Here is a 12,039-nt window from a genome sequence, read left to right on the forward strand (position 1 = left end):
AGCAAGTGCTGGAGGATGCAGAACAACGCTAAAGCCAAGGTGCTGCTAAATGAAATGTTTTAAGTCCTTAACAGAGGGGTGAGGTTCATCTAAACACGAACTAGAAATTACAGTGTTTGCCCAGCAAAATGAGGAATCTCAGTGTGACTTGAAGAAGCTTCTTCGCCTCTGACTTCAGCTGGGACATGAGTCCTAAGTTCTCCTTTGAAAATATGTAGTTTCCACTAATGAAAAGCCTCCAGTTGCTTCAGCTACTATAATAGGCAGGTTTTAACCCATTCCTTTTGGCATTATTTTGGTCCTTATTTTTGCCTGTAATTCAAACGTAGCCTAGGCCCTCCTGGATAATGTCTGTCACATGAGGACAGTTAGATCATCATAAAAGGCTATTTTGATTTCCTTTGTCTTATGGTCAAGGCTGTTTGTTATGACAGATTCAAAGCAGTAATAGTTCATCCTTTGAAAAGACTAGTTCATTTTATTATGCTTTCTGCTTGCACAAGCACGCTGCCAGGCCCTGCTTTTGGATTTGCATTTACTCTAAAACATGAGATGCATGTGTGACAAAGATTTAGCCAAATGTCTCCTCAGCTCACCCCTCTCCCCACATCCTTTATCGAGGTTTCTGCCTCAACTCCAAGGTTTTTTTCACTTTTGGCAGCCCCAGTGGCTGAGCGTGCAGGTTGCTTTGATCAGGACTGGGGAACTTAGCCACAGCTTGGGACAGGGAGGTGAGAACTCACCTCTTGACCCCTCTCTTTGGAAGGCAGAGAAGCAAAATGCATATATCAAAACAGGTTTTTAGTTTAAAAAAAATAAATATCAAAAATCAAAAAAACCCAAACCAGCAGTCCTGCATATCCTAAACTCAGACTTTAAATTACACCTGTAAAATAAGATGCATGAGCACACAATATTGGCATTTGGAAGAGATGTTATTATATACTTTTTATGACCTCTTCAAAAGCAGTGTACAGTTAAACAGCATACAGAGTTGCAATATTATAATTTTGCTCCTGTCAAGAACAATATGGGAAAAGAAACATTTGCTTGTTATGCTGGCTTTACACAGAAGCCCTTCCTCGGTGTGGATTGTAGGCTCTCTGTCAATGCCCGTTGAGGCTGCCAGTTTCAGTAACCTCCATTTTCAGAAGGCAGCCATGACCAGCAGTCAGCAGTCCCTCTGCACGCAGCCACATTTTCAGGTACCCTCCTTTTCCTGATGCACTTGCTTTAAGCTTGCATTGGTTCCTGGTATGAAATACAAGAAGCAAAATAGCAAGAGAGCCCAGATAATGTAGTGGAGGAGCGTCCTTTGAAAAAGAGGGTTTTCTTGTATTCTGAGGCATGCATGTCTTCAGGGGAAGGACAGGGAAATAACCCTGGGAGGGAGAGAAGAAGAGAGAGCCGGTGAGTTACTGCTACCCTAAGGAGTTAAAAGGGCAATGAAAGATAAAAGAGAGAGGTACAGATGAAAGAGAGGTACTCCATAAAAGTCCATGAATAAATGAAGCGGTGGACAGAATCAGTACTAACTCTGACATGTCTGAGGAAAGGAATGGCTTTGTAAAAGCTTTATTTAAGAAGAAAGCTTTTAATGCTAAATGGTAAAGGGTGGGCAGTGAGGAAATGATGTTTTGGTAAAGATAGTCATTGGTGAAAAGCAGAAAAAAGGCTGCTGGAAGAAGTCTGAATATATGCCGAGTAATAGGTCTGAATGAAATTTGTTTAATGACATGTTGAAAGAGTTTGTTAGCAAACCTAGCAGCTTTTTAATTTATCTTTCCATATGTTTTTATATATGCCTACATATTATTGAGTTCAAAAAGATCTGTGAGTGGAGAAAAAAGGACCAAAAAAATGTACTAATTTTGGAAATTAAAGAGGATGAGAGTGATGATCCTGGAACTTGCAATCTAACAAAGTAGAATATAGTCTACAGTTAGATCATAAATTAGATTTTTTGAAAAAATCCCATTAACAGTTAGAAGATTACAGAAATGTGGCCAAAAAATAATGTTGTTTTTTACAGATCAGATCATCACAGACAAATTGGACTGCTTTCAAAAATGGAATTTTTCAGTTCCATGGAAAAAAAGGCCACAGCATACAGAGTATACTTTATCTTTTAGGATATTAGTAAAATTGTCAGTATATTTTCCAAGACTTTTACTTAAAATATATATTCAGAGTACCTAGTGTGTGCTCATCCCATTGTTATAAAAAAAAAATTATATGAAGGACTGAAATCAAAGTCTCAGAAATCAATGTGCGGTTTCACGGTTATTAACTTAATTCGGTAGTGATCCAAGCGAGTGGGCAAACAGAATGAGGAATTAAGTCCATGGAGGTGGCTGCGTTTGGAGGTGCTGACAACAAGGGGTGTAGAAGAGGCGATACATGGGAGCACTAGGTCATTAGAGGTATGGCACAAAATTAAATCCTCTGCATGAAATGCTAGCTAGGCTAAGAAGGATCTTGAGAACTGGTGAGCCTATGGAAGACAAATACATACCAAAAGAGGCTGGAAAATGCGTAGAAAACTGAGCAAGATATGCAGTCTGACATGGCAGCAAAAAAATGTGTTGCAGTGATCGCCCCTGCGGACAGTAAAGAAAGGGGACTCTCATCAATGAGACAAACAGTTTGAAGCATGTTTGTTTAAAAAACATACCTCCTGGTCGCTTCTCATTGCTGCTGCTAGAGCTTGGATCAGGCATGGTGAAGAACTACAGTTCAGATGCATGACTGTCCATGTCCACCAAGGTACCACGGGCACTGAGCAAAGAAGCAACAGGAGAAATTGAGGACTAGCCATTCTGGTGATTTTAGTTATCTTTATGTCTTTGCCAGTGCCAGAGCTTTAGCAGACAAGTCATCAGATGTTTAGGAGGTCTCTAATCAGATGTATTAAAAAAGCTTATTTTTTGTCCAGTAAATGTTGATATTCTTTCTCTTTGTATTGAAGGGGTTTGAATCTTCCAGTCTTGTGCTTTCTATTCATTTTTTTTTGTAACTGCACAGTAAAATCTCAGGGATAAAATCAGCAAAGGCCAGGCAGAAAGGTTTCCTGTGAGCATACATGAAAATATGAATTGTGCTCAAGAAAAATCAAATTTTGCAGGCACTGGAAACTTGACATAAGGTCAGGAGGGAGGTCTGCCCTGTTACATGCTACAGAGAGTGGATACGCTTTCCATGATTTACCTGAAATCATGGGTAACAGGGGAGGTCCCATTGGACTGGCAGGTGGCAAATGTGACACCCATCTACAAGAAAGGCAGAAAAGAGGATCCAGGAAACTATAGACCTGGCAGTCTGACCTCAGTGCCAGGGAAGGTCATGGAGCAGGTCATCTCGGGTGCCATTAAAAGTCATATAATGGACAACCGGGGATCAGGCCCAGTCAGCATGGGTTTATGAAAGGCAGGTCCTGCCTGACAAACCTGATCTCCTTCTATGACAGGGCGACCTGCTTATTGGATGAGGGAAAGGCTGTGGATGTTGTTTACCTTGACTTCAGCAAGGCCTTTGACACCGTTTCCCACAGCATTCTCCTGGCAAAACTGGCTGCTCGTGGCTTGGATGGGCACACGCTTTGCTGGGTAAAAAACTGGCTGGATGGCCGGGCCCAAAGAGTTGTGGTGAACGGAGTTAAATCCAGTTGGCGGCTGGTCACGAGTGGTGTCCCCCAGGGCTCGGTGTTGGGGCCACTCCTGTTTAACATCTTTATTGATGGTCTAGACGAGGGGATCGAGTGCACCCTCAGTCAGTTTGCAGATGACACCAAGTTGGGTGGGAGTGTTGATGTGCTCGAGGGTAGGGAGGCTCTGCAGAGAGACCTGGACAGGCTGGAGCCATGGGCTGAGGCCAACTGGGGGAGTTTCCATAAGGCCAAATGCCGGGGGCTGCCCTTGGGCCACAACAACCCCCAGCAGCGCTACAGGCTTGGGGAGGAGTGGCTGGAGAGCTGCCAGTCAGAGAGGGACCGGGGGGGGGGGGGGGGGGGGGGGGGGGGGGGGGGGGGGGGTTGACTGACAGCCGGCTGAACAGGAGCCAGCAGTGTGCCCAGGGGGCCAAGAAGGCCAATGGCATCCTGGCTTGTGTCAGCAATAGCGTGGCCAGCAGGGACAGGGAAGGGATCTGACCCCTGTCCTGGGCACTGGTGAGGCCGCCCCTCGATTCCTGTGTTCAGTTTTGGGCCCCTCACTCCAAAAAGGACATTGAATGACTCGAGCGTGTCCAGAGAAGGGCAACGCAGCTGGTGGCAGGGTCTGGAGCACAGGTCGTACGGGGAGCGGCTGAGGGAACTGGGGGTGTTTAGTCTGGAGAAGAGGAGGCTGAGGGGAGACCTCATCGCCCTCTACAGCTACCTGAAAGGAGGTTGCAGAGAGCTGGGGATGAGTCTCTTTAGCCTAGTAGAAAGTGACAGGACAAGAGGGAATGGCCTCAAGTTGTGCCAGGGAAGGTTTAGACTGGATATTAGGAAGCATTTCTTTCCAGAACAGGTTGTTGAGCATTGGAATGGGCTGCCCAGGGAGGTGGTGGAGTCCCCATCCCTGGAGGTGTTTGAGTCGGGTTGACATAGCGCTGAGGGATCTGGTGTAGTTGGGAACTGTCAGTGTTAGGTTAATGGTTGGACTGGATGATCTTCAAGGCTTTTTTCCAACCTAGATGATTCTGTGATTCTGTCCATGCATTTGCAGTTTTTTTTCTGTAGTTTTATATTGTGGCATCTGTAGATGACTAAATCACTTAGGGGCAGATTTTTGAAGATGTGTGGATGTTTATTTTCTGTCTGTGCGCATCCAGATCCCTTTAAAAAAAAAAAATCCCTTAGGCCAAGCTATTATGTTTCATTCAGCCTTCACAAAACATTATCTTTGTTCTTCTAAGGTACTGGCTTTTTAAAATGTGTTGCATCTCTCATTCTAATTTGCAAGCATCTCCCCTATTTCATCTACCTGAGGAAGGCTGTGTCACCAGGTAGACTTTCAAGGTCGTATCTACATTTTGCTCCCAAAAATCACTGCTACCAAACATGCTGCTTTTCCCATTTCCACAGCAAGTGCATACGTCCTGGCTACTATGGATGTCATATGTCTGTCCTCACTGAGAGAGGGGACATGAGCAGAGGACACAGCCATGTTACATTTGCTGTTTGCCCCATCTTACCTGCTATGGTTTTGACATTTATGCAGTGTTGTCCAGACCTGAATCCCTCTGGTATGATACAAAACAAACAGACAAGAACTGACCCATGGTTGTCTTCAAGCTTTAACTCTTGTTGCCCATTGCTTCCTCTTGCCCTGCTGTTGCCGTTCACAGGGAGCCATGGCCATGACTGTGTTGGTGGCCAGACCTCACCAGCAGGAGGAATAAGGGCAATGGAGACCAACCTTAGTGATTAGATACGAAACTGGCAACTTCATCACATGTTACTTTGATGATTACATTTGATTGCTGTTTACTTTTTTACCTGGAAGCTGGCTGCAGAAACACCAGATGGTTATAGTCAGGGTGGGATTTGGAGAAGGCCGTGCAAGCTGTTATGTTACAAGCCATGCTCAACTTTTATGAGCAACAGAGACATCTTGACCTTTGGTATTTTGTTGGAAGCTTTATTTGTTGTTTTTTTTTTTTTTTTCTTTTTTTAATAACTAAATCTAAGCCAGTTATTTAAAGAGGTGCAGTTATTTTTGGAGCATCCTGCAAAATTTGGAAAGCACCTGACAGCAGCCATTTCTTCTCCTATAGGCACAGATACCAGGCCAATATTGGTTAGCATGTGGGCAGCTATTCAGGTTGAAGAGCAGTCAATCAAATAGGCTTGTGTTTTAATAGATAGGCGGATAGAAATGAAATCCTGACAGCTGGAGAGATGGTCACACAGGCAAGGGAGGCCATGTCCCACCTCCCGCTGCTGCACTGTTGTCAGCTCAGACCCAATATGCAGAAAAAACAGCTGAAGAACTGGATGATTTGAAGAGGGAAGTGTTGAGTGTTTCTGCCATCTTTTTCATTAAAGCTTTCACATTCGCCTTTTCAAGTGTTTTTCTGCAGTAGTTGGAAATGGAAAGGGGGGAGATTGGAGTCACTCATTCCTAGAGCTGGAGCTTGAAGTAGGCATCTGAAACTGTAGAATTCATGCAAAAGGGACTGGAAGTTGGCATCACTTGGCAAAATTTGACCTGTCGGTCTTTGAGACTGACTTGAGCTGCACCAGTGATACCAGCCTCAAAATCTTGCATAGGTCCAATGGATAAAATTGTGGTTTTTAATGGAGTCAGTAACAAAACTTGTAATAGGGTCAAAGACAGAAGGACCATTGCTCTTAGCCTCTAGTTTGGCCTCCTGACTTCTCCATGTTTTCTCCATGTGTCTGTGTACCAGTCCCATTGCTAGGACTCACTTTAGGCAACCCATCCTTGCCTCCCTTCTCTCAACCCTCTCAGATGTCACTATTGTCAATAATAGTAAAACCAAAGAAAAACTGTGGTTCTCTTGGAACAAGTACATTGATCCTAAATGTGTAATTGGGGGCCACAGATAACAGTGAAGAGCCTTTGTTCCTCATATGGCAAGACTATGATAAGTTTAAGCTGGCATTCATGCCCAGAAAATAAAGCACAATTGTTTGCATTGCTTTTTTATAGAGAGAATATTAAAATCCAAAATTTATTAGCATTGCAAGAATGTACAGTCTAACAGAAGTCATATTTGATATTTTTTTGAAAGTAGTGTGTTTTGCATCAACAGCAAGTAGATAAAAGCTTTCTGCAACTTGTTTCATTTATCACAAGAGAGCATTTGATGATGCTGCTTCCTCCATATTAGGTAAAAGCTTTTATAAAACATTCATAAACTTCCATAATTATTACTGAATTGTAATGAATGTCTAAACAAACTCAGATGTTTTGTAGTCTTTCATATACTGTGCACCTACCTTCTTCACTCCAGCCTATCCCTTTAAGCCTGCAGAATCATTCTTTTTTCTGTTTGGGATCACTTGGTCCCAAGACCAGGTGATAAAAAAACTAAACCAAAACAAAACCAAACTATGTGCTAGCAATGTTCCCATAGGGCAAAAAAGGCCACCAGCTTCCTGGGCTGCATTAGGCAGAGCATTGCCAGCAGGTCCAAGGGAGGTGATCCTACCCTTCTCAGTACTGGTAAGACGTATCTGGGTCCAGTGCTGGGCTACCCAGTACAAGAGAGACAGGGACTTACTGGAGCCAGTCCAGCAAAGAGCCACAATGATGATTAAGGGGTTGAACCTCCTCTGTGTGGGGAGAGGCTGACTGTCTAGCCTGGACCAAATGTGGTCCAGGGGATCTTACTATATAAGCACCTGATGGGGGGAAATAAAGAATATGGAGCCAGGCTCTTCTTAGAGGCATGCAGTGACAGGACAAGAAGCACAAATTGAAATATGGGAAATTACACTTAAATGTCAGAAAAAAAGCTTTTTGTTTTCTTGTGAGCATGGTCAAGCAGTGGTACAGGTTGCCCAGAGAGGTTGTGGAGGCTCCATCCTTGGAGATACTAAAAATCAGACTGGACACTTGCCATGGACTCTCGTTGCCCTTGGGCTGGACTACGTGATTTCCAGAGCTTCTTGCCAACTAAAGCTGTTTTATGTTTCAGTGGTATCTTTGATGCAGCAAATGGGGAGCCTGTCCTATGGTTATAAGGGCACTGATCCTGCACATTGAGCAGCTTCGAGTCAGAGCAGACCATCTGCCCTTTCTGCTGCAGAACCAAGCAGCTATTAAATGATGACTTGTGCTCACTAATGACATCAAATGGATTTTTAACATGTAAACGAGAAGGGGAAAGCGGGGTAACTCGTTATTAACTATGGGCTTGCCTGAAGCAAATTTCCCATGTTAAAGCACTTAAAAGCAAATATAGAATTTATGATGTGTCAGTAGATTTTAAACCCAAATAACGTCCAGTTGTTGTAATGGCTAATAATGCAAATTATCTGAGTCAGCCTCAACATAAAGTGATAAATATATCCTGCCCATTCAGACACACTTTTTTTTTCCTCCTTTCCCATTAATAATTTATCTCCCTGAAGAGATATTTTCAACATATAATGTGCACCAGCATACTGCGCTCATGGTATTCCTGGATGTCATTATAAAAAGCCCAAAGACTGTACCGCTGCTCCACTGTCTGTGACGCTAGCTTGGAAATTGCTTGGAGCAACAACAGCAAGTGTCAACAGGGAGCCGTATTAATTATTTGGAATGTGTCTCATAAGAGGAATCAACTGCTTTTATTGCAGCACGAATATTACTTGAAACGGGAAGGTTACTCTAACTGTTATCGTAATCTATGTGTCATTAACTTTCCATGTTTAGAAAAAGAGATTAACAACCCTGTAAATTGTTACAGTAAATAGATGAATTATAACAACATGGTTTTATTATAAATGGAAGTTTCTAGGTATAGTTACCTCCAAATTACTGGAGAAGAATTGAGTCTTTAGCAACTAGGAAACTGCACAGTGGTAAAAGTGATACTGAGCTCTGCAAACTGATATTTGTGTCTTCTGCAGGTGGGAAAAACAGATGCAGTTGTACTTCATACCACACTTCCTTCAAAAATTGCTTGTGTTACTCTTAGAGTGAGATTAACAGATTGAATGGGCTTGCATGAAATCAGTTGTCTTCTGTGGCATATGGCCTTTTAAGAGAACAGCGTGCAAAATGTACATGGTAGTGGTAAAGCAGGTATAACTAAAATTGATCATAGTGTCCATGTCTGAGTGGAAAAAGCAAAAGAAATGGGAGCGTTTTCAACTTTTCATAAGGTGTCTCCACAAAATGGAAGTTCATTGTAAAAAATGCCCAATAGAACAAAATACTTACAAACCTGTTTTGAATCCAGTGACATAAAAATGCTGTGTGTTTAATTATAGCCCTAATAGATCTCTCTAGGAAACAGCAGAACTAAAACACTTATTTGTCCACAGGGCAGGCTCACCATGGGCAGGTTTCCTACATTGCCCCACCGATCCACCTTGATTCGGATCTGGAGAGACCGCCATCCAAGGGTGAGTCAGTGATGCTGTCTCCATGCATGTGCATTACGAACCAACCATAGGCGTGAGTTCGTATCATTCATTTGTTCATAGAGCTCCCATGATAAAGTTACCACCCTCCGTACAAGGACACTCTCAGGAGCAAATTAATTCCTGTGAGAGAGCTGTATGAGAAATGACCATGTCCCATGTGCCCCATTACATAGCTTTGAACATACCATCTTCACAAACTGTTTTGCTCTTCCTACTAGTTTACTTCTGCAGGGACAGGTATGCCTTGGGTCCTGCCCTCTGCCTCCCTCCTTTCCTTCCTGAAGGCAGCACACAGGCACAGGGGACTGTTGTCAGGATGCAAAAAGGCAGATTTCACTTGCCCCTTAGGTGAGTAAGGGTACAGAAATGGTAGTGTGGTGGTTCAGGCCTGGATTCAATCTGTGTTGCTGTTGCTCAGATTTTTTTCTAGAGCTGGTGAGGAGACATGTTCACTCTAGATAATGACTCAGATTTTACATGAGCTGGTTGCCCTTGGGAGCAATGCTAGTAGCTGGTATGTATGGAGTGAGGCCAGAATAGCCCTGCTAAGATAGGTGCCTCTCTTGAATAGTGCAAATGAAGTGATATAAATGTGATTTCTCTACCCCATATGGAGGATCATTCTCTGGCTGTGTTGTGATGAACCCTCAGTGTCCTGGGAAAATGGGCTTGGCCCCCAAGCAAGCATCCAGGCTGGTGCACCTCCCTTACACCTTCCTTGGCTTCTTTTAATTAGGTTGTCAATATTCGGGTAGGATATCAAAATGACCAGTTTGTCCTTCTTGGAATGGGTAATAGCAAAGCTAAAATCAAACAGGTACATGAAGGAATTTCTTGGTCAGCTCCAGAAATGTGTATGAACATCAAACACAGGGAATGTTGTGGAAAAAGAGAAGGGGAGGAAGAGGACAGCCGAAGTGCATTAGCAGGGAGATGCACTGTAGCCTAGTTGGGGTTTTTCCTTCGCCCTACTCTCCAAAGGGTGCTACAGTGGCGGAAAGGGTACAGGATTGACCTCTGTAGTGATTGTCGCCATTCTGCCCAAACACTGTAAGGCTGCAAGTATGTGTTTTTGTGTGCACATATTTCTCTAAGTGCTCACGATTGAAAAATGTAACGCATTAATGAAAGATTAATCTGGATAGGCACACTGTCATTATGTGGTATGAAGAAAGCTGTCTTCTAAACTCGCTTTGTTATCTGTCTCTGATAATCTGGGAGACAGAAAAACCTTTGTGTCCGTGAATTGCAGCTGCAACTTCAAACCCTGCTCCTCCAAATGGCCCAAGGACTTTGTGCGCTAAATGAAAGCATAATGGTGATGTTCTTGGTGTGAAAGGCTCCTTTAGTTTTGAGTGAGCTTTTCCACCAGCATCTATGTGGCTAGATCTGTAACTTGATCAGTAAATGTTTGCTGGGTTGTTTTTCCCTTTGTAAGTGTGAATGTGTGTTTTCTTAGCTGATGCAGTAACAAAAACTAAGGAATTGACTCTTGCGGCACAGAAGCAGTCTCAGCATTATTATTCCTTAGTGGGTCCTCTTGAATCTCAGCAAGATGCAACCATATGCTGGGTGGTGGAGCTTGGGTGTGAGGATGTTGGATTCATACTTCTCTCTCTAAATCTGGTCTTGTTGTGAGTCAGGCTGGTCATGTACATTTGCTGGCAGTCTGCAACCTCCGTTCAGCTTTGAGTGAACTACTCTGAGATTTGACACATGCATTTGAGATCATCAGCTTATTCTAAGCCACTTGACAACCTCCAGTTCTGTGGTAAAATTTACTACATTGCTTTATAGCAGAGCACTCCAGTAAGGGAGAGAATGATACAACTTCTGGGACCTTCTTGCTTTGTCTTTGATGTTGGATGTCATGATTCAGAGCTTCCTTAGAATAGGTCATTGTAAATCCTTGCTGTGGAGTCTGGAGCAGCCTATGGAAGACTCACGGATGCTGGAACAGCAGCAGCCAAAGAAGCTATGCCTTGCTTTCTCCAAGATAAAAGAGCTAAAGACTGTCAAAAACTTCAGTGATCTGCTGTTCGTGAGGGCATACCTACCTCTGCAAGATGAATGGCATTGCCACCAGGAGCAGGGCAAAGTGGGTCAGGCAGAACAGTTGCAGCACTGGCAGAGAAGCTAAAATGGAGTTTATCCAACATGAACTGCTACATTAACCGCTTCCACTAGGGCCTACACCCCCTCAGTTGAGAGATCTTAAAGAAAGGGCTGCTCAGGGTAGAAGGACTGATATTACTGCTGCTACGTGCTGGTAAAAGGACTTGAATTCCTTGTGTAACTTAATAGGAAAGGGCCAGGGAGGCAGCCAGCTCTGAAGGCATCAATCTATTAGCTGATGACTAGGGGATGTTAAAAACATAGTAATTGGTACCGTCTCCTGGGGGAAGAGCAAGGTTTTCCTCTGGCCCTGGAATCTGGGACATGTAGCTCTACTTATGCATCTGCTGACTCATTTTCAGCCTCAGTGCCCAAAATCCATTAGAGTGTTGTAATAATCATGGTTTGGTTTTGGTTTTTTTTTTTTTTTCCTAAGTATGTGAGGGTTATGAAGTTTTTTTGTTTAGTGGGGTTTTCTGACACCATAGGACATACTCAGGTCATGTTCCAAACTTCATCCCATAACCACAAGAGCTGTTTTAAACAGAGGCAAAAGCACCTCTGTCCTGAAGCTCTGGTTGATTCTCCACATTTCCAATATCTGGAACTCTTAAAAAAAAAGAGCAGCATTATGACAGTCATCGTAAACCACTAATACTTTTGGCTGTAGCTTTGATGTTCTTTATTTCCCTTCTGCATTCCCCCTCGCACTGAGCTGAACACCAGGTGCAGGTCAATGTTGCACTCAGAGTGGCAAAAAGAAGCCACTGGACAGTTTTAATTGTAACAAATGTAAATAGAGCCAGGGTAGGGATATAAAAGCATCTTTCCTTCCTGTA

The 12,039-nt window shown here is 43.3% G+C and overlaps 1 protein-coding gene across 20 annotated transcripts in view; it reads left to right on the forward strand.

Moving 5' to 3' along the window:
• Positions 1-12,039, forward strand: part of ADGRL3 (adhesion G protein-coupled receptor L3) — a 529,795-nt gene that overhangs the window by 369,154 nt on the left and 148,602 nt on the right. For 19 of the 20 annotated variants that reach the window (XM_074905383.1, XM_074905366.1, XM_074905365.1 and 16 more), the window contains one exon: positions 8,984-9,064. The exons of the other annotated variant lie outside the window; for it this stretch is intronic. In XM_074905383.1, coding sequence (XP_074761484.1) covers positions 8,984-9,064 — 81 coding nt within the window. The remainder of the gene's footprint in view (positions 1-8,983; positions 9,065-12,039) is intronic. 20 annotated transcript variants of the gene reach the window in all.

The sequence above is a fragment of the Athene noctua genome, chromosome 4, assembly GCF_965140245.1.
Source record: "Athene noctua chromosome 4, bAthNoc1.hap1.1, whole genome shotgun sequence".
In the NCBI taxonomy this organism is placed as follows: domain Eukaryota; kingdom Metazoa; phylum Chordata; class Aves; order Strigiformes; family Strigidae; genus Athene; species Athene noctua.